The 23,087-nt window shown below is 46.1% G+C and overlaps 1 protein-coding gene across 1 annotated transcript in view; it reads left to right on the top strand.

Annotated features, from left to right (window-relative positions):
• col11a1a (collagen, type XI, alpha 1a) overlaps positions 1-23,087 on the top strand; it is a gene marked incomplete at both ends in the record, with an annotated part of 79,833 nt that overhangs the window by 34,210 nt on the left and 22,536 nt on the right. Inside the window, 24 exons of the mRNA XM_084443168.1 lie at positions 42-95; positions 260-313; positions 2,086-2,139; positions 2,230-2,274; positions 2,562-2,615; positions 2,723-2,767; positions 3,826-3,879; positions 4,834-4,878; positions 5,725-5,778; positions 6,844-6,888; positions 7,086-7,139; positions 7,347-7,391; positions 9,537-9,590; positions 9,703-9,810; positions 10,031-10,084; positions 11,867-11,920; positions 12,607-12,651; positions 13,153-13,206; positions 13,671-13,715; positions 14,878-14,931; positions 16,067-16,120; positions 20,254-20,307; positions 20,457-20,564; positions 22,289-22,378. Coding sequence (XP_084299294.1) covers positions 42-95; positions 260-313; positions 2,086-2,139; positions 2,230-2,274; positions 2,562-2,615; positions 2,723-2,767; positions 3,826-3,879; positions 4,834-4,878; positions 5,725-5,778; positions 6,844-6,888; positions 7,086-7,139; positions 7,347-7,391; positions 9,537-9,590; positions 9,703-9,810; positions 10,031-10,084; positions 11,867-11,920; positions 12,607-12,651; positions 13,153-13,206; positions 13,671-13,715; positions 14,878-14,931; positions 16,067-16,120; positions 20,254-20,307; positions 20,457-20,564; positions 22,289-22,378 — 1,377 coding nt within the window. The remainder of the gene's footprint in view (positions 1-41; positions 96-259; positions 314-2,085; positions 2,140-2,229; positions 2,275-2,561; positions 2,616-2,722; positions 2,768-3,825; positions 3,880-4,833; positions 4,879-5,724; positions 5,779-6,843; positions 6,889-7,085; positions 7,140-7,346; positions 7,392-9,536; positions 9,591-9,702; positions 9,811-10,030; positions 10,085-11,866; positions 11,921-12,606; positions 12,652-13,152; positions 13,207-13,670; positions 13,716-14,877; positions 14,932-16,066; positions 16,121-20,253; positions 20,308-20,456; positions 20,565-22,288; positions 22,379-23,087) is intronic.

Here is a 23,087-nt window from a genome sequence, read left to right as displayed (position 1 = left end):
TGCCTGCCTCTCTCTCTCTCTCTCTCTCTGTGTCTCTCTAGGGCCGTGCTGGAGCAGATGGATCTCGTGGGATGCCTGGAGAGCCAGGTTCCAAGGTACCATGTCACTCCTGTTGTCAGCTGAAAATAGCATCATCCATTTAACACGTCTCCCTGTTGGCACAGGCTCGATCGCACCCCTGCGGTCATTCTAGTTCCCCCATCTTCTTCAGGATCCTGCTCATCATGTTTGGTAATGGTGCTGTTCTTCCTCTCTGCAGGGTGACAGGGGCTTCGATGGCCTGCCTGGGCTTCCTGGAGAGAAGGGACACCGGGTGAGTTCTGATAAGCCACCAAAACACTCTGCAGCAGGAGATTCATGTTACTACAAACTGATCTGAGGCCAGCGTAGTGAATGAGGTGGTCAGTGAGGTCTGTGACAGCTGCCTTGACCACCGTTCTCGTACTGATCCAGTGATCGCGATCGTGTCCCGTTTGGGTCAAATTACACAAAGTTGTATTGAGTATTACACCGCGACTGAGAAGCATGCAAATGTAAATATGTCCTTCTGTCTTCTCTGCGTGATAACAGGGACCCACACTGGTACTGTCAGGATCTTGTATGTCAGGTGCCAGTAGGCCACAGTATCTTGATTGTGAAGTTCCTTGGAGTTCATTTACAATTGTGAATGGGGCTCTGGTCTCAATGGGTTTCCCTCATGGATGTATTGGTTTCCCCTGGCTAAATAAAGGTTTGAATTGAATTGAATTTACAAAGTTCTAGAACTCCATATTGGATATAATCACTCATTACATCCGCTAAGATTTATACAATCCAAGTCCATGCTATTAAGCTCTTTCCAATCCGTCCGCAGTGGTTGGGAGGAGGACAGTGGTGTTTGGGTCCATCCATACAGTTCTTACTGTATGTTCACAAAGCACCAACTATTACCATTACAGATCTGAGGGAATCAGAGTGAAATTGTAGAGGACGGGGTTATTAACAGAGTAATGAAGGGGTTGTATGTTTTGGGGACCTCCCCTGAACAGTGGTGTATTGTGTGTCAGAAAAGCAAATCCAGTTGGGTGTTTAGGGGCTTAGGGGAGAAATAAGACCAATATTGGTGGGATAAGACCAATATTGGCACAAACCTAAATACCAAAGTTGTTAGATTTAGGATATTTGGGGTGGGTATTTATGAGATATTTGGGGATGGTATTTATGAGATATTTGGGGGTGGTATTTAGGATATTTGGGGGTGGTATTTATGAGATATTTGGGGGTGGTATTTAGGATATTTGGGGGTGGTATTTTAGAAAACACCCAGGGAATTTTCTTTTCTTTTTTATCCAGTTTTTTATATGCACAATTAGGCTTAGTGTAAACTTAATTAAAGTTTATTTAACAAGCTAATTTGAATAAAAGTAAGATGTACTGTAATTATACATTAACTTATTATATATAAATATATAAGTTAATGTATGAAGCTAATTATTATTTAATAAATAAATAAATAAATAAATATTTCTATGGGCTGATTCAGGCCTCTAAGTATTCCTGTCAGCCTTCCTGGTCACACACAACTCTTTGGAAAGGATCCTTAAAACGGACGGACGCCATGAGGCAGACAGACGTACGGACTCTCTGAGGACAGACAATGATAGTGGGAGAGGGTGAAGGGTCTGAGCCATTCCTAGCCTGCCGGACGTTAGGCTCCTAATCCTGGCCGTGGTAAGAACAGGGTGGAGCTGTAGACCAGACCAGACCAGCCTGCTAGAAATAAGAGGGTAGGACTGGGGAAGCAATTCTGCAGCAAGCTTGACCCTATACTGCAATAACATCTCTCTCTCTCTCTCTCTCTCTCTCTCTCTCTCTCTGTCTGTCTGTCTGTCTGTCTGTCTGTCTGTCTCTCTCTCTCTCTGTCTGTCTGTCTGTCTGTCTGTCTGTCTGTCTCTCTCTCTCTCTCTCTCTCTCTGTCTGTCTGTCTGTCTGTCTGTCTGTCTGTCTGTCTGTCTGTCTGTCTGTCTGTCTGTCTCTCTCTCTGTCTGTCTCTCTCTCTCTCTGTCTGTCTGTCTGTCTCTCTCTCTCTCTCTCTCTCTCTCTCAGGGAGAGACAGGAGGACAGGGCCCTGTCGGAGCTCCTGGGGAGGATGGACAGAGAGTGAGTACACCTGTCTAATCTCCATTCTGTTTTTTAAATTTACATCCATTCTTTTTTACTGTGAACTGACTGTTCTTCCTCCTGGCACAGGGAGAGGATGGAGAGATTGGGCCAAGGGGATTGGCTGGAGAGAGTGTAAGGCCTGTTTTATGTCGGCTGGGTGTTGCTTTCTGTTGATATTATATTGACTATATGTCCAACTGTTTACAGTCGTCTTTCAACCTTGTAATATTCTGCCTACTTGGCTTGAAATGTATTAATCATCGCTACCTGGTTTACACACATGCTCCACTAGGGGGCAGACCTCCCCTTTATTGACGATTGTCCATCATTTTTCTTAGTGAGAATCTGATATCAAACGTTTCACTATCAAGCGGTGAACCTATTCTTCATGTGTTCCCACCTTTCCTTCTTGTCCCCAGGGTCCTAGAGGTCTGCTCGGCCCGCGTGGTCCGCCCGGACCCACTGGACAGCCCGTACGTATCCATGACGTCATTTCCTCTTACGTAATTTCCTCTGGACTGAAAGTAACGCATATTTGAAAGGAGATTCATACTCATCCGGCTGTTTTGCGTCTCCACAGGGTGTAGCTGGCGTGGACGGCCCGCCCGGTCCCAAAGGAAACATGGTAAAAACAACTCTCACCCTCGTCTTGAAAATGCCGCACTTGTGATAGCGCCGGCCGTGAAGTCAGTAGTGATTTATAAGGTGTCAGTGTAAGCATTGGCCCTTATCTCCTAAGACGCTGTCTGAGCTGTTAGATGAGTGATGCTGCAGGATGTCAACCTTTAGGTGAGGGGCGGTTCACTGTTTTAGACTTCACAGCTGTGGGGGTCAGAGTTCAAATATGTGCCTGTTACAGCTGAGTGCAGTTCTAAAGGCACCCAAAAGCCTGGTCCAGAAACAAACACTAGCCCGCTATCCTACCTTGCTAGCTCTCTCGCTCCCTACCTTCCTAGCTCCTTATTCCCTAGATACATCTGTATATCTGAGAGGATTATATACAGGTGTAGGTGCAGTCACTACAGGTAAAATATGACGAACATGTGAGAATTCCCTGTTGACTGTCAGGGGGCAAAGTGTAGCTGCTGCCGTATTATTTATATTGAAGTGCATTATGGGAGAGAGTTCAGGGATTAAGAATAAGCTTCTGAACATTTCTTGAACTATAGGACGTTAAAACCCCCAGTGTTAAAAACAGCAACCAAGCTCAACCTCTAGCATCTTGTGTGATTATTACAGTACAGTATGTGTAGGACCTTTTCAACAGATGCCAGTTCATCTCACAAAATACTGAAATGTGTCCTAACAGCTTGTGGTGTCACATACAAAATCCATGATGCATTTCAAATCTTAGTCAAATTTTTTTGAAAAGTATTTTCCTATGAAGATTAGTTGCCAATAACAGTTTTTTTCAGCAGCTAGGTTGACAGTATCACACTAGATGAATGACTGTAGAGAATCTGTGCGTGGCCGTATTCAGACGTACAATCAGGAAACAGCTTCCTCCTTCCATGGATCGGTACCTCTCTCTGACAGTCTCTGTCTTGTCTCTCTGTGACAGTCTCTGTCTTGTCTCTCTGTGACAGTCTCTGTCTTGTCTCTCTGTGACAGCCTCTGTCTTGTCTCTCTGTGACAGCCTCTGTCTTGTCTCTCTGTGACAGCCTCTGTCTTGTCTCTCTGCAGGGACCCCAAGGAGAGCCAGGACCACCTGGTCAGCAGGGGATCCCTGGCACACAGGTGAGAAATATCAGAAACGCGGTCTCTCCAAAGGATTCCAGGAACTACAAAAACTTTGGATACTTTGCGATCTAATTTTAGTTCTACCCCTCTGTTCCCAAAAACAACTATTTATCCTCCTCCCCCAACCCTCCCCACCCCCCCCCCCCCCTCCCCCATCCTCCTCTCGCCCTAGAGATACACTATACAGAACTCAGCACACACACACACACACACACACACACAAACACATGGTCACGCACACACATACACGCACACAAAACACATACACAAAACGCAAACACGCACAGATTTTCCTGGAATATTTCTCTGAGATATTTCTGAGGTTGAGAGAAGTAGCTGAAAGCATGTCATTCATGTCCCTGGAATGCTTACAAAGACAACCGCACCTGTAAGAGCATGCTCACACACACACAAACACACACACACACACACACACACACACACACACACACGCACGCATACACACACACGCACACACACAAACACACACACGCACACACACACATACACACACACATGCAAGTATACATATAAATATACACACATATATACATATGCAGACAAGAGTACATTCACGTGACTAAGCACGGCACACACACACACACTTGAACACACACATGAATGATTTTGTATGCACACACCCACGACACAGACACACGCACGCTCAATTCAGTACACTCAGATGCACACACACACACACACACACACATGCCCGCATACCCACACAGGAGCGCATATGCACACAAGTATGAATACAAGCCCACCATTATTTACAACCCCTCCAATGAACACTTCCTTCATGTCCCCAGCTTACCCTTTTAGGTTTGTGTGTGTGTGTGTGTGTATGTGTGTGTGTGTGTGTGTGTGTGTGTGTGTGTGTGTGTGTGTGTGTGTGTGCGTGCGGGACCAAAACAGCCACGAGACTCAAGCTGTCTTGTTTCTGTCCTACAGGGTCTTCCCGGTCCGCAGGGCCCCATCGGACCACCCGGTGAAAAAGTAAGTCCAGGCCCGGCCTGCCGCCAACGTCTTTGTGACTGAACTGACCTGAACATGCAGGGCCTGAACTGACCTGAACATGCAGGGCCTGAACTGACCTGAACATGCAGGGCCTGAACTGACCTGAACATGCAGGGCCTGAACTGACCTGAACCTGCAGGGCCTGAACTGACCTGAACCTGCAGGGCCTGAACTGACCTGAACATGCAGGGCCTGAACTGACCTGAACATGCAGGGCCTGGACTGACCTGAACTGACCTGAACATGCAGGGCCTGAACTGACCTGAACCTGCAGGGCCTGAACTGACCTGAACATGCAGGGCCTGAACTGACCTGAACTGACCTGAACACGCAGGGCCTGGACTGACCTGAACGTGCAGGGCCTGGACTGACCTGAACTGACCTGAACATGCAGGGCCTGAACTGACCTGAACCTGCAGGGCCTGGACTGACCTGAACTGACCTGAACATGCAGGGCCTGAACTGACCTGAACCTGCAGGGCCTGGACTGACCTGAACGTGCAGGGCCTGGACTGACCTGAACGTGCAGGGCCTGGACTGACCTGAACTGACCTGAACCTGCAGGGCCTGGACTGACCTGAACTGACCTGAACATGCAGGGCCTGAACTGACCTGAACATGCAGGGCCTGAACTGACCTGAACCTGCAGGGCCTGAACTGACCTAAACTGACCTGAACACGCAGGGCCTGGACTGACCTGAACGTGCAGGGCCTGCGAGTCCCAGGTCCGGTGCTCAGCCTGGACATCATCTGATGGAGACAACTGGCGTGTGTTTCCATACCTCCGCTGACCCGCTGGTGTGTTTCTTCCTCTCTTATCTACAGGGACCCCAGGGCAGGTCAGGATTGGCCGGTTTACCGGGATCTGACGGGCCTCCTGTACGTGGTACTCTGTCTCTCTCTCTCCCTCCCTCTCTCTCCCTCTCTCTCTCCCCTGTCTCTCTCTTTCTTTCTATCTCTCTCACTCTTTCTCTCTATCTCTTTCTCTCCCCCCCTCTCTCTATCTCTCACTCTCTCTCTCCTTCTCTCTCTCTTTCTTTCTTTCTTTCTTTCTTTCTTTCTTTCTTTCTTTCTTTCTTTCTTTCTTTCTTTCTTTCTTTCTTTCTTTCTTTCTTTCTTTCTTTCTTTCTTTCTTTCTTTCTTTCTATCCCCTTCTCTCTCTCTACCCCCTTCTCTCTCTCTCTCTCTCTCTCTCTCTCTTCACTCGAATCACTCCCTCAGCTACTCAGGTGCATATAGACATATAATCAATATGAGGTGCAGTCGGCTGTCATCAGTCAACCTTTCTAGTCACACCGCCAAACCACAACTATCTCAGGTTGTTTGAGAATGCTGAGGGAGCATACCTGTCTACAATGTACATTCCTGCTTTACTCGATTTCTACTTCGCTAAGCACACAGTAATCACATTTCTGCTACCCTCACCCACGGTTACGTTTGATCAATCGCTTCTCATCTGTCAGTCAGTGTGTCGGTATGGCCCCGCCCCCTGCCACCCCCTCCCGACAGGCAGCCCCAGGGCCCTAAAGCCTGTTTGATTTATACATTCGTGTCCTGTCCCGGCCTCGCACCTCAAACTGCTCTGCCAGGTGTGCGTGTGAAAGGCCATGGTATAGGCGTGTTAAAGCAGTCAGACAGAGCCCGGAGCCAACGCCGTAAACATCTCCCATCGCTCCGCCCACAGCCAGGTCGCTGGCTTCACGCGGCGGTAACTCTCACACCCTCCAGAAGACGTTAGAAGCTCAATTTTACCACCATTCAATATTATTACGAAAGTGCCTGACTGAAAGTTGCTTTACACAGTTACACAACCTCGGTGGTCTCATTCAGCCATGCCGTTCGATACGTTTAATGTCAGAATGTGAGTGCGCGTTCACATAGTACCATGATGTCATTGTGAGACTGTAGTGTCTAAGTATTGATTTGTTGATTGTGGTCTTAAAGGGTCATCCTGGCAAAGAAGGTCCTCCAGGAGAGAAGGGAGCCCTAGTAAGTATGCTCATACTGTATGACTGATTGATTATCAGATTGGATAATTGATTGGTCAGTTAATAGATGGATTCATTTATTGATGTCTTGATATTGGGATAGCACAGTACAACAGTCATGTTCGTTCATGTCCAGTCAGACTGGCAATATTTTGTCCCATTTCTCAATTTTTCGGTATTTCCTGCTTCCTCCTCCAGGGCCAAGCAGGTCCGCAGGGTCCTATTGGCTACCCCGGTCCTCGTGGTGTCAAGGTACGGTTTGGCTCATCTCTGGGTCCTCAACCAGGGAATGCAGACAAATATCAGCTGGAAAAAAAGCTTACAGCTCAGTTTGTCTGAAATTCTGATCTTTGTGTGTTCATCTCCGCTCAAAAATCAAGTGTAGATGAGTGAGTAAATGAGCGAACGACATAATTTTTTTGTTCTGTGTGTAAACGAAGTCTGTTTCTTTGCTTGCAGGGCGCTGACGGTGTTCGTGGGCTGAAGGGAGGAAAGGGAGAGAAGGTAAACTCATATTTCTACCACATTCCATAAGCTGCTTCTCTAATCCATGTTTAAAATACTGTAGGTGGCTCACCATGTTGTCATTGCTGGTGGAAATTGGGGACGATAAACTCGATGACTTGGGACAGAGAATGGATGCCAGCAGGTGTCTAGAGGGTGTAAGGAGTATGCCTCTGATACGGTGTTGACGGGAGGTTTGAGTGTAGACTTCATCTTGGGGTAGTTCAGAGTGGAGACTCTATCTTGGGTTAGTTTAGAGTGGAGACTCCATCTTGGGTTAGTTCAGAGTGGAGACTCCATCTTGGGTTAGTTCAGAGTGGAGACTCCATCTTGGGTTAGTTCAGAGTGGAGACTCCATCTTGGGTTAGTTCAGAGTGGAGACTCCATCTTTGGGTAGTCCAGACTGGAGACACCATCTTGGGGTAGTTCAGAGTGGAGACTCCATCTTTGGGTACTTCAGGGTGGAGACTCCATCTTGGAGTAGTTTAGAGTGGAGACTCCATCTTGGGTTAGTTCAGAGTGGGGACTCCATCTTGTGTTAGTTCAGAGTGGAGACTCCATCTTACTTCAGAGTTTTTTCAGATCTGCATGCAGACAGAATGTCTGCTTCTTTTCTTCTCCGTTGCTAGGAGATCCCTTCATCCCACTTCCAAGGTTGTTTGCTGCCCTTTCCCCTGTAAATGGAACTAGTACTGAATGTTTGATATTCTATGCAGTTATTCTATTGAAAATACTCCTCTGAGTCATTGCAACTTCATCACTTTATACAACATTATACTGTAAACTGTACAACAGTTACAGTTACATCATTCATGCTGTTATTATTGAATTTGATATGTCAAAGAAGCTCCATAATTCGATAACACATAATAAGCTTCATAATTCCCAAACCTATGAATATACTGTAGAATGTGCCACATACATGTATCAGAAGTGTGTGTGTGTGTGTGTATGTGTGTGCGTGTGTGCATGTATGTGTGTGTGTGTGTGTGTGTGTGTTTGTGCGGTGTATGCGCATGCGTGCGTGCTAGACTTGTATGGTTTCTTCTGAAGCACACACACACATACACACACACACATACACACACACACACACACACAACTCTGCATTATGCATCAAGTTGAGAGGAAGAGGAGGCGCAGACCGGTGGCAGACTAGACAGACTAGACAGACACCAGAGAGCCGCTAAGAGGAAGTGACAGACAGGGAGGGTGAAGAGGAGAGCTTCTTCCAGTATCCCATGGCCGACACCAACTGACAACGTGATAGGAATAGCATTTCTTACATCTTCAACTATACTTGTATAGTGCATCGATATGCATAGTATACTACACATGGAAATGTGTACAGTAAGGCCTACTGTATTGTTTATTATATACCTTTGAGTTATTAGTTAAGTTAAGACTGTATGTGCTCAGCCAAAATCCCTATCTAGACTCAGTCATGCTACTATAGCTTCGGTATAGCATTGTATGATACCATGATAGTCAGGAGAGCAGAGTTGCTGCCCGTCTTTCGTCGCCGGCTCAAAACTCTCCTCTTCAAGAAGTATTACCAGGATCCTCCCTCTTAAGCACCTATTGTATTTTTAGTTTGCTATTCTTGCACTTTACCTTCAGCACAAGATTATGCTCTTAGTCACATGTTTTAGAAAGGAGATGTACTTGTGAGTTATGGCAAGTAGTAGAACAGTTGTTTTTCCTACATAAAATGCAATTATTGTAAGTCTTTTTGGATTAAAGTGTCAGCTAAATGACGGTAATGTAATGTAATGTAATGATAGTTGAGAGGTGGTCCGTGCCTCCAGTGCTCTACCACACTTTGACCAGCAGATGGCAGTAGCATGCATTCTGTACTGGAGAGGACGTCGAGACTGGAGGAATGGAGACTGGAGAATGGAATCAAGGAGATACTGTAATGCAGTAGCCTTCGTGCAGTAAAACAAGATTACTTTATAATAAATAAGGATATGAAAACATGATTATATAACACAAATATATTACACTTTTCCATAATATTTTATATATGATATAATACCGGCATAAAGTGGTTACCTAGGAACTCCCAATACTTCTGGAGAAGACCATGGAGGTACGGGGTACTAAAAGACAGAGAATAACACTTGCTGTTTTGTCTCATTCCAGGGTGAGGACGGTTTCCCTGGTTTCAAGGGAGACATGGGTCTCAAAGGAGACAGAGTGAGTAGACCGCCCATTAGAACCCAGCTACACCGTTCCTACCACCTTATTGCCACGCTACACAACACCCTGGTAACTCATTGTATTAATGTGTGTGTGTGTGTGTTTCCAGGGTGAGCTCGGTATGCTGGGACCCCGCGGTGAGGATGGACCTGAGGGCCCTAAGGGTCGCGCGGGCCCCAACGGAGAGTCTGGTCCCATGGGACCTGCTGGAGAGAAGGTAGTTTAAATCCCAACCCCTTACCGTTGTAGCGCACTGTACTGCGTAGCATTGCTCGCTCCTGTCTGTTGTTGCTAGAATGGACTCTGTAAAGCCTGCTAAAAGCACTTGATTCAATCCCGTAGCACCGCGACTCTGTATGCTGTATGGTGAAAGTGTTCAACTGAAAGCACAGTGTTCCTCTTCTGCTCCTGTTGAAGATGTGTGTTGTTGTTTTCAGGGGAAACTGGGTGTTCCAGGATTACCAGGCTACCCAGGACGGCAAGGGCCGAAGGTACACAAGCCACACACACACACGCACACACACACACGCACATGCACACTCACACAAACAATACCCATTATTCATCCCTCACCCATCACATTTTGAAATCTCCAACGTCTCTCTGATCCACTGTTAACATGTATTAAAAGATTAGCCATGCCTGACGCTTATGCTGAATTCATTCCATCAGGTACCTAATAGATTGTAATTTATGTGTCAAGTCTGCCAGCTCTGATTCTTATAAAGATAACTGCGGAGGCTTTGCCCTGGGCATCTTAAGAGATTGGCCATTGAGAGTTATGGGGATTTAATTGTGAAGTTTGTAGTCCTTCAAAAACACTGTGTGTTCGTGCCTCCATGCTACTGCATAAAACCGGGCCTATACACTGGAGTGGAAACACTTTGGATTATGAGTAAAACATCGTATTGATTTCCTATTTGAATGCTTCCAAATGCTTCCGGGACGAAGAAATTGTACATGGGTAAGCTTTTAAATCCTGGCCAGTGCAGAGCCAGAACCGCCACTCCTATCTCCCTGGGTTTGTTTGTTCGCTTTGTTTAAACCAGCTGATGCTTGTTGACATGTATGATCTGCATCTGTCTCTTCTGAGCCCCTACGTTAAGCCTCGCCACAAACACGAGTACATGTGTGTCCGTGTGTGTGTGTGTGTGTGTGTGTGTGTGTGTGTGTGTGTGTGTGTGTGTGTGTGAGCATGTGCGCGCGTGTGGGTGTGGGTGTGCGCGTGTGAGTGTTGGTGTGTATGTGCGCACGTGTGGGTGTGGCTCTGTGTGTGTGTGTGTGTGTGTGTGTGTGCGCGCGTGTGGGTGTGCACGTGCGTGGGTGTGTGTGTGTGATTTAAGATTCAAGATCAACATCAACTTTAATGTTCCAAGAATGGAAAATGTGCCTTAGGCTTTCAAGCCATGCTGCGGCCGTACAAGACAAAACCGCTCACATACAGAATACAGATACAGAGCGTTAGTACATAAAGTGCCCTAGTGCATCCATACAAGCATAAGACAGTTCAAATACAATACAGTACAAACAGGCCTACAGTGTGAAGACTGAAGATGCCCCTATAAGGACCATAAATATCCCCCTGTCTCCTGATCTTGTCTCTGCTGTTATTTCAACGCTTTACTGACCCAGGGATAAATTAATTCTGACATGTACAGTTTATCTATTTGGTCTGCAGCGAGGAACCCTGACCCCCCTCCTAGAGGGCAGTAGCAGAACGTGGGAGGGGTCACTAACTATCTTACTGGCTTGCCTAAGGGTCGTCTGTTCGTAGGTACATAGACTGCAGGGATGGATGCTTTAGTCCTAGAATCCTCCATGCAGTTTGCATGAGTCGGACCAACTTGGACTTCAGACCAAGCTGTGATGCCATATCTGATAAGGCTCTCGACAACGGGCCGATAAAACACTAACATCAACTTTTGGTCGGGGGGGGGGGGGGGGGGGGAGTGTGTGTGTGTGTGTGTGTGTGTGTGTACAGTATGTTTCTCAGTATGTATGTCTCCCTATCCACCAAGCCATTGTTCTGAATGTGAGGTCTTGATCATCCAACAGCAGTCGTGTTCCCTGACACAGCATATTCCCATAGCGCCCGGGCGCACGCCGCCAATAAGCGCCGGGCCTTTCTCACAGACACAAATAAAGTGCTGACAGTAGTCTACAACAACAACAACAATAACAACAGTGTAAACAAAAGTCCTCTGAAGTGGTGTCTCATCAGCATGCGCCCCGCCGCCCGGCGCCTCACCACAGTCTCTCTCTCTGACCCCCAGGGCTCGTCCGGCTTCCCAGGATTCCCAGGAGCCAACGGAGAGAAAGGAGCCAGGGTGAGATGAATTGCATGGTCCTCCTCTTCCTCCCCTCCTCCTCCTCCCCTCCACTTCCCCTCCTCCTCATCCTCCCCCTCCTCCTTTTCCTCCTCCCCTCATCCTCCTCCCCTCTGCCTCTTCCTCCTCCTCCTCCTCCTCATCTCTCTCTATCTCCTCCTCTCCCTCCTCCCCTCTCTCCATCTCCTCCTCTCCCTCCTCCCCTCCTCCTCCTCTCTCTATCTCCTCCTCTCCCTCCTCCCCTCCTCCTCCTCTCTCTCCATCTCCTCCTCTCCCTCCTCCTCTCCTCCTCTCTCCATCTCCTCCTCTCCCTCCTCCCCTCCTCCTCCTCTCTCTCCATCTCATCCTCTCCCTCCTCCCCTCCTCCTCCTCTCTCTCCATCTCCTCCTCTCCCTCCTCCCACGGTATCTGTACTGTATGATCTTGCACAAAAAAGCGCAGCTAGGCCGAATCAATGTGGCGAAGAACAGAGGGTGGCGGAAAAGATTCTCAGCGTTGTAGAAAAGGACACAGTCACCTAGGGATGCTCAGACCTTTGAACAGACAGAAGTAATCAACTTTGAATGACTTTGTTTCCGTGAGTTTTCAGAGTGAGAATAACCTCTTCGCTCCAAACGGCTGTGCTGGTCTTGGTTTGAGCTCCCCCTCAACGTCGATTGTCTTTTCTCTGTCGTTGACGATAACAGGGTGTAGCGGGCAAACCCGGTCCAAGGGGGCAAAGAGGTCCAACGGTACGTAAAGCTACAGGATGTTACACAAGGTTACTGTGATACATGTGTGTTACTGAATGTTACTGTGATGCATATGAGCTGCGGCTCAGGAGGTAGAGCGGGTTGTCCAATGACCGCAGGGTCGGCGGTTCGAATCCCATCTCCTCCTCTCTCCACAGTCGAAGTGTCCTTGGTCAAAGACACAGAACCCTGAATTGCTCCCAATGAGCAGGCTAGCACCTTGCATGGCAGCTGGTTCGCCAATTGTGTGAATGTGTGTGTGAATGAGTGAATGAGAGGCCATTGTAAAGTGCTTTGGATGAAAGTGCTATATAAGTGCAGTCCATTTACCAGATATGTTACTGTGATATTTGTATGTTACTGTGATGCATGTGTGTTACTGTGATACTTGTATGTTACTGTGATGCATGTACGTCACATGTTGCTCTGAGCCATGGCGTTACCCACGCCGGAGCGGTCTGGATTCTAAGCCGTGTTTCTGTTCTCCTCTCCGCCCACCAGGGTCCACGTGGCGCTCGTGGGGCGAGAGGTCCGACAGGCAAGCCAGGCCCTAAGGTAACCACGCCCTCCATCACCTGTAAAAACCCCTAGATGACTTTAGATTTACCGCAGTCGGAGAGGAACGTCGAGAAGCTACACTTACACGCGTGACATCGTATTTATTACGGCAGACACAGAAGTTCTACTGTGTGATCGCTGTTAACTAAAGATGTCTGCACCAACGTCCACAACCAACGCCAACCAGCTCCCAGCACCTGGCATTCTGAAGTTGGCAGAATGTTGGGAGTTTAAAATTCAGCTACAAAATCCATCCAATCGACGCCAGCAAACATGGCACGCCAACCCAAAGTTAGTGTTGGTTGGCGTTGGTTGGGGCAGGTTGCAGGCAGCTTGAGATTACCTTAGGCATTTCCTCTCTTCTGTTACTATAAGAACACCTGAGGTTTACATAATTTCTCTCTTCTGTTACTGTAAGTACACCTGAGGTTCACGTACGTCTCCTCTCTTGTCGTTCTCAGGGCACAGCGGGCAACGACGGTCCTCCTGGCCCGCCTGGCGAGAGAGTAAGTCCCATAATGCACTGCCTTGGAAAATTAGGTTATACCAGTAAAGTAATGACACTCTGTGAAATTGCTTTGATCGAGAACCAATAGTGTGTGCAGTGTGTGTGTGTGTGTGTGTGTGTGTGTGTGTGCGGGAAGAATCTAATGCTCAATACTGGAAGCAATTATAGAGCAATTATTCAATTATTTCGTCGGTGTCTGTTTTCAGGGTCATCTAGAGAGGTAGCTTTTTGGGCTCTTGCCACTGTGAAAATCAATTGTTTTTTGGTTTCATTGCTGTTGTTCCATTTCTCTTTGGTTTCTCTCTCTCTCTCTTTCTCTCTCTCTCTCTCTCTCTCTCTCTCTCTCTCTCTCTCTTTCTCTCTCTCTCTTTCTCTTTCCTCATCCTCTATAGTACCTGTGTACCAACAGTACTCATCACCATTGGAGAATGTGTGTGTGAATGGGTGGGTGAATGAGAGGCCATTGTAAAGCGCTTTGGATAAAAGCGCTATATAAGTGCAGTCCATTTACCATTTACCATCTCTTTTTTGTTCCATCACTCTCATGTGTCCTGTAGTGTGGGATCTGCTACCTGCTTGTACACATCCAGTACATCTCTGTTCCTTAAACATTTCAACATTTTTGCACAAATCGACTCCGGTTGTTAGTAGCTTTTACTTCAAGCACTTTCAACTCTTCCAGCCCGCAAGTCTTAATTTCCACAGTTTCATGCTTGATTACGATGTCTTCACAGACGTGTGATACTGTACTTGTTCCCTATGCTATGCTATGCTATGCTATGCTATGCTATGCTATGCTATGCTATGCTATGCTATGCTATGCTATCCTATCTATCCTATCCTATTGACGGTTCTGCTCATAGTCTTACATGTATTCCACTCCCCTGTTGTGCTAGTTAATGGTGGATGGGCTGACAGGCCGAAGTGTGTAGTCTCAGCCTCCCAGCAGGCCGGTTCTCAGACAGCCTCCCACCGGGCCAGTGCTCAGACAGCATCTGGGCGGATGGGCTGAACCTCAGAATTCTTTCGTTGCCTGTCTACCCTCGCTCAAAGGAGAGGGAGGCTGGAAGACTGGACACGGTGAAATCCAGGAAAGACTTTTGAGTGTCGACCGAAGACTTCCCCTACTTCCTGTTTTCTCATTGCTCGTTTCATTCCAGGGACCTCAAGGACCCCAGGGCCCCGTGGGCTTCTCAGGACCGAAGGGCCCCCCTGTAAGTAGTGACTTCTCCCCTAGACCACCCCTGGGTCAGATTTAGTAATATTTTTAAAATCCAATGCTTTACAATAGAATAGAATAGAATAGAATAGAATAGAATAGAATAGAATAGAATAGAAAGTTTAATTCACCATATATATAACCAGTACAGGTACAGGTACATTGGAATTGTATCATTGCTTGTCCTTACAGTAACTTATCAGCACTAATCAGTTCCTCACTCCAGTCCTACTGTAGGTACTGTACGTAGCTAGACATGTAAAGGTTCCCAAACAGACAATTTACTGTCTGTAGTCTAGCAGTCCATCCATTCTATCAGTTTGATCCTCATCTACTTACTCCATCCTATCATGGGAGATTGTGCTTGATTGAGTTTGACTGGTGCAGTCAAAACAAACAATCATAGATTTCAGTACAGTACGTACATGTCTCTAAAAACTCTATTACTGTCTATATTATGTTATACAACAAAAAGCTCCCACACACTGTCTTGTTTACTTGCAGATAAACTTCAATGGGACAATGTGAACTTTAAAGTTCACCAGAAGGTCTGGAACGTACCGAAATTTTGTCTTATTAAAGTTTATCTGCAAGTGAACAAGACAGTCTGCAAAATGCTTTTTCCTTGTCTTTATCACGTTAAAAGTGATACAGCAAAAGTTACAGTATGTGGTAAAGGCCATACTTGGCAATACTAATGTACACCGATTCTGTGTAGTGAGGATCGCTCTCTCTCTCATTGAAGTGGGATCTACAGTATTTCCCTCTGGCTAGCCAGTCATTGGTCATTCCCTCCAATTGATTGCATTTGATAAATAGTTGTTAGTTTGAGCTCAGCCAATTGGCCGCCAGTCCAGTTTATGTGGGGAATAGGCAGAAATGGTTGCTTCTGGGGTGGTCTGCCAATTTCAACCATTGTCACCAACAAACTACAGTGGAAGAAGAGTCTATCACTAATATCAGTTATGGCTTATTCTTTAGCATTAGTTTTAGTTAAAGCTATTAATATCAAGCACAATATTCAGACATGTTTGTTGACCTCATGTTACATCTGTCCAGCACACGTAACTCAAACAACTTAGCTGACATGGCCGTTTAACACGTGTGTCTCTCTCTTCCTCATATCCCAGGGACCACCTGGAAAGGACGGGCTGCCCGGACATCCTGGCCAGCGCGGAGAGACGGTGAGTGTGTCCCCCCCCGCCCCGTTCTCCAGCTGTCGATCGCCCGAGCAATCCCGGGTCAGTCGGCTCAACCAGTCACTTCTTGCCGGGTATGGAAAACGTTAGACGTCCCCCTTTTTTAACGGGGGCGGAGCTTCCCCCATCCCCCCGTTACGTCTCACTTTTCACACCTGGTCGGACCTGGCCGCTGGAGTCGGCGTGCGTTTACGGCGCCCGAGGAGCCGGACGTTCGACAGCTCACTTTGGGTTTTAATTTCCCGTCAGTCATTCTGAGGTATTTAAGACCAGAAGGAATCTTCTTGATCAATGACAGGTCGTATCAATCATCGGCCGGCGCCCCGGTGCCAGAGAGCTGAGAGATACCTACCGGTCTCTCTTTAAAAGTCCCTTTCCAAGCACCAGACCCTTCAGTGCCGGCCACTTTAGATTCCCAGAGAGCTCTCCCTCCATCAAGGTTCCCTCTGTCCCTTGGCGGAGCAGATGCTTCAGTCGAGCTTCTTGACGTGCCGGCGGAGAGACAGACATTGTCTGGCAGAGCAGAACAGAGCTGGAGCTTGGAGGCCTCAATCTCCACAGACTCCAGAGTCTAATGCTGCAGCTCTCTCCAGTCCCACTTCACTAGCTGCCTTATAGACACACACACACGCACATGCGCACACACACACACACTCTCGCAAGGCCAGTCTTACTCTCAACACAGGCAGATGGCTGGCGTGTGTATTTGCACCACTAATAGTGGAAATAGTCAAGACAAGCCCTGGTAAACACAGCCGTCCTAACCAAACTCCTGTCACGCCTGGCCTCACACACACACACACACTCACACACACACACACACACACACACACACACACACACACACACACACACACACACACACTCGCAAAGCCAGTCTTACTCTCAACACACGCAGATGGGCTGGCGTGTGTATTTGTACCACTCATTGTGGAAAAAGTCAAGACAAGCCCGAGTAAACCAAGCCGTCCTAACCAAACTCCTGTCATGCCTGGCCTCACACACACACACACACACACACACACACACACACACACACACACACACACACACACACACACACACACACACACACACACACACACACAGCTTAGGATTCAATGCAGCAAATACTTGGGTATCCTACTACAAAAAAAGTATTGCTTGTTACAAGCTATATACTTAGCTAATGTTGTGAATCTTAATAAACACAAATAGCCTACGCATTATGTAGATAAACCATCAGTTAATTTAATTCAAAGAATTACCCCAAACATGATACATCTAGGGTGTGTGAATATTGACTCTAAGTGCCTCTGTCTGTCCATGCCACAGTCCTAGCCTTTATCCCAGAGATGCTTCTCATTCGTCACCCTCCGTTCGTTTGGCCTTGGGAGGCAGTAAAGGCTGTTAAAAGCTTGAAGAAGCATCATGACAATCTCCCTTTCCTCACGCTCCTCTCCCAAATGACACATTATGTCTGGCACGCTGGCGCACACACACACACACACCCTCCTCACTCTCATTCAAATGACATGAATAAAGAGTCTTCGTTAAGATGTTTTTGGTGCCAATTTTATCACTTACCCAAGGAGCGCCTAATACAAGAATTAATGGCAGCGGTAAAATTCCACTGCCAGAGGCACAGATCCTGACTCTTCTTTAGTTCTTAACTACTGAAGCATTACTGAGTCAATCTATAGGTGACACTGGAGGTTTGGTCCTGATGTCTGCAGTCCTCAAAATGCTGAGGGCAAAATATTATTATTATTTTTTTTTTTACTGTTTTACTTTTTTATATATTACAAAAATTGTGAAGAACCCACTCAATATAACAAACAGCAGTTTTAGGATCACTAAATAGTCATATTTTGTCATAACAGTCCATGTACTTGTGAGAAGTGTGAACAGCTCTGAATCTTTGAAGCCCTTTTCCCTGCTTAGTGATTTCAGGTGTACCAACATTCACAGAAGCAAATCTTCTTCAAATATTTGCAGATTTAAATGCATGGCACATCATTTGAAAGCTTACAATTTATACTTTCATAATCTGGAATACTTTCATAATCATAGCCCTTTTTCCCTGCTTAGTGATTTAAGGTGTACCAACATTCACAGAAGCATATCTTCTTCAAATATTTGCAGATGTCAATGCATGGCACATCATTTGAAAGCTTACAATTTATACTTTCATAATCTGTAAAAAAATGAAAAATGACCTTGCAGACATCAGAACCAAACCTTCAGTGGGTGTCACATTATTACATATATAGATCTCTATCTTTGATTCACAGGTCAGTCTATGAGAGTTCTGTTCCACTAAACAGTAGTGGAGGGTTTATCGTGACACCACTGACAAAACAAATCGCACCAATGAAAATGTCCACCTGGTATTTTGTCCTCCGAAACGACAGCGCCTCTCCCTGTCCTATGATCTTTCTAAATGTTAAAGGAGCAGTTTGGTATTTAGCATAATAACCCTGGTTATAAGGTTATTTACAATCATATACAACAGTCCATATCAACATTTTGACAGACTTTGCACCCTCGAGATATTAATGCTCAGTGTTAGAGATATTAGTGCTAGAGAACCATCAGCTAACCATATAATGGATGTCTATAGGCATATATACTGTATGATCCATTGTGTACTTAGCAACGAGTACTAATATTCCAAGAGCACACAATTCATCAGAATGTTTATATGGACAGTTGAATATGATCTTAAATAACCTCATAACAGGGTGTGCTACCAAACTAGTCCTTTAAGAGGCAGCTACAGAGCAGCCACCTGCCCTGTAGTTTTTGTGCCGTAGGTCTCTGTGTGCTCAGTCAATGTGTATTCCTTCCTAATTCCTCTGTTGTTTGAAGTCTGTGTGTTCAGTGTTTCCTAATTGATTATGGTCATTTAATGAGCTCCTGCTTGTCCGAGTCACTCGGCGTAGTCTGGATACTGGATTAGATTATTGAATGCAGCCACAGATGCATTCGACTGGGGAGAATGTGATGAGCAGTGTGGTCTTCGCTTCCAGAACGATCGATGAAGTCACCGACGCCATCTTTGATCTGATAACCTAATTGGACAGATGATGGACTTTGCTCACTTCACTTGATGCTTGAAAAAAAAAAAAATCAGCATCAAGTCAATTAAGTTTTTTGAGAGTGGCAGACCAGGATTCTATCAACTGGAGATTGTCACTTATCAAAGTACATTTCAGGGGTGTGTTTTAATTTGCATAGCATGTCCTGGATGGGAGCTGACGCTTGACGTAGAGGCTGGCAATATGGTGTCTAAATAAAGTCACCGCCATCCTTGCTGCTGTGTAAAACTAATCGCACTGCTGAAAGTATAGTATTCAACTATTTGCTATTGATTGAAAACTGGCTTAGTCAACTACATTTTCCTTTGGAGACATACAAAGTTTACTGTTACCGTTTGTTGTTCTGTGTGCTTGTTGGTGTCCCATGTGTGTTTAATAATGACTTAGTGTATGTGTTAAGTCGGCTTCATGTCTATTAGTTGCTTTGGTGCTACACTAACCCTGTTATTGCAGCAAAGATCCCTGGGTAAAAGGCATCATGTGACCTCATTGTCATGTGATGTTTTATCTTACCCCTTGGTGGTGAGGTGGTAAGTAAGAGTGTGAGATGATAAATGTCTGCATAGATGTAGCATTTATGTACAAACCCACCTGAATCAGCTGAATCCACACCCTAAACATGGGGGGCAGGGGGGTGGAAATGAACACAGATCAACTTTTCAAGTCTGTTTTTTAACAAATCATTAATACTGCTTTAAATGTACTTGCTTATCAGCCCTCAGCTGAATAAATCAAACTTAAACAATATCTAAGTTCATGTGATGTGCCTAATCTTCTCTTTGCACATGTGCAGTTAGGGTTTTATTAAGCAAAAAAACACACTTTTCTCTTCATTCAAATTACCCTCCATCCACTAACACGTACAGTATAAACATAACGCATTTAGCAGTTGTCTTTTTAGAAGTAATCCTGTTCATCTGCCCCACTTATGGTGGATGGAATAGAGAGATCACAATAAACCAATAGGAGTCATAGAGTTTTACAGTTCCAACAATGAATGTTTCTATCTGACAAATCCTTCTGCGTTTTGTCCTCCAGGGATTCCAAGGAAAGACTGGCCCCCCGGGTCCAGGAGGGGTCGTGGGTCCTCAGGTGGGTACTACCGCAGACACGGAGGCCACCGGGCAGCGCCACACTTCCTGGTATCTGATTCTATGATATATATCCACCCAGGGTATGGTGGGATAAGGTTCAGTCTGACTCCAGTCTTCTTTTTTTTTACCCATGATGCCCCCTGGCAGGGTCCTACTGGAGAGACCGGTCCCATCGGTGAGAGAGGCCACCCCGGACCCCCTGGTCCACCCGGAGAGCAGGGTCTTCCTGGCGCTGCTGGCAAGGAGGGAGCCAAGGTACAGTAGGACTGGGGGGGGGGCTCTGGACTACCTAGGTGTACGATCACACTATGCCAATTTGTGGTTGTTTTTTATGGTCAGAGCAAGAACTTCCATCGCAGACAAAAATAGCATCAGTTTGGGACTTCTTATGCCAAATTTGGATCTTGCGCCTCCTGAAATGTACAGTATAAGCCCCCGACACCGTCATAGATTATGCAGTGTGATTGGTCATAGATAGTGCAGTGTGATTGGTCAAAGATAGCGCAGTGTGATTGGTCATAGATTCTGCTGTGTGATTGGTCATATTCTGCTGTGTGATTGGTCATAGATAGCGCTGTGTGATTGGTCATAGATTCTGCAGTGTTATTAGTCATAGATTCTGCAGGGTGATTGCTTAGATTATGCAGTGTGATTGGTCATAGATTATGCAGTGTGATTAGTCATAGATTCTGCAGTGTGATTGGTTAAATTATGCAGGTTTATTGGTCATATATAGTGCAGTGTGACTGGTCATAGATTCTGCAGTGTGATTGGTTTTCTGAAATGTCAGTTGCACAAAATGGAAACAAACTAGGCTCACTAATAGTTACCATAGAGATGAAGTACAGTGAAGTAGGCTATGCTCGGCCAATAACTGTAGAGGAGGTGTGCTGATATTTCACTCTACGACAGCTCAACTGGCCATAACTGGAGAAAGGATTAACAGCCAAAATGTGTTTCTTCAAAGCTAAATATTGACTTCAAGACTATTCAACTTTGCGTTTTTTAATATACAACAATAAGGGAAGCACAGCCAAGAAAAAGCCCCAAGTTGCACTCATCTTTGTCCCAAGATGTCCCAGTCATTGTCTTCCATTCCTTGCTAGTATTTAGTCAGACAGATGAAAACCAGCAGAAGTTTGGGGAGTGGGTGAATTCCCTCCACTATTGCTGGCAGTAGACTTGCCTATTAAGGACAGACTGCGGCCATGTTTAGGACAGATGAGCTTATTCAAAGTAGGGCCCAGAAGCCCCGAGGCCACCGGTCCCCAGAACTATCTGTCTCCTACTCTAATTTTCTCCCGCTCCTCGGAAGGAGACAGTTTAATCAAGTTCATCGGCTAACTCTAAACTCCTCTGCCGCTCAACGTCCCAGCCTGTGCTCTGCCGGGATTTCATCAGTATTCCAGGGACGACTCTACTCCACGAAGGTCTAGGCAGAGGAGTCGAAATCCTCTTATACTACCGGAGACTGCTTTTCTTGCCACCGAGTTTGCAGATAAAATAAAGCCAACTGAATAAGTATGAACTTCAAAGTGTTAAAGTTTTGAGGTGAAGTGCCATTCAAAATTAGCATTCTAGAAATGTACGCGTTGTGCAGTAATTGGTTACTGCTTCTCTTGGGAAAAGCAGGGGGAAATTCTTAATGCTAACTTCCACAGAGCTACAGTGGCCTACAGTGGTAGGTATCAGCTGTTTGGATTTACTTTAGAGCTTTACAGAGATGTTTCTTCCCCTCCAGTGATGTTCTAATGCCTGGTGGCTAATTGATTTTCCTCGGCTCCACATTTGAAGTGCTCTGCCAAACAAAATTATTGGCTTATGGGAAATTTCCCATGATATGAAAACCAGCACATCCGAATACAAGGAAGTCATTTGTGTGCTAATTGTGTAACTTTAAGACATTATGTGTAATTTATGAATAGTTTTACCAGGTTATGTTGGACACCCTGACACCTGATGCCTGTGTTTCTCTGTAGGGAGACCCTGGTCCCCAGGGAGCTGCCGGTAAAGACGGTCCCGCTGGCCTCAGAGGCTTCCCCGGAGAGAGAGGTCTTCCTGGTGCAACGGTAAGAACTACCCCACCTGCACAACACAGATCCGTCAAAGGTCCCCCCCCCCCTACAAGGTCACTTGTAGAAATTGACAGGAAATGACCGCCCCGCCAACCAGAATCAGGACCTTTCCAGAAGTACTGTTCTCTACTCATTAAATGCATTGAGCTCCACCCACCCAATCATCCACTGCAGGGAAATTTAAAGTGACTTCTTACGAATGAACCAGGCACAATTATTTTAAATTCGCAATACATCATGGTCCCTCAATTCAGCAGAACTAAATTGTGGGTTGGGATCTATTTGCAAAATGCCTGGTTCAACTAAGGACTTTTTAGCAAGCCCGTTTGGGTCAAAGCTATTTATTGCCTTTGTATGCATTATTTACTTGATAAATTATTAAATGGGAAATGTAACCAATTAGGAGAGTGGGGATGAATGGCAAACAGAAGCTAGTGTGCCGTCTGTGCCCAAGGTCAGTCTCGGCGGGGGTCCACACAGATGATTGTTTGCTCCTGGTGTGATTAGCTTCAAACACACAGCACATCCACACACTCATTACTGGGACTGCCATGTGTGGTGGGTCTTTAGGGAGCCTCTCTCTCTCTTTCTCTCTCTCTCTCTCTCTCTCTCTCTCTCTCACACACACACACACACACACACACACACACACACACACACACACACACACACACACACAATCCAGCAGTCGTTTATTTCAGCA

Source organism: Borostomias antarcticus, assembly GCF_949987555.1.
Source record: "Borostomias antarcticus genome assembly, chromosome: 9".
Lineage (NCBI taxonomy): Eukaryota > Metazoa > Chordata > Actinopteri > Stomiiformes > Stomiidae > Borostomias > Borostomias antarcticus.
This window is presented reverse-complemented; position numbering and strand designations above follow the sequence as displayed.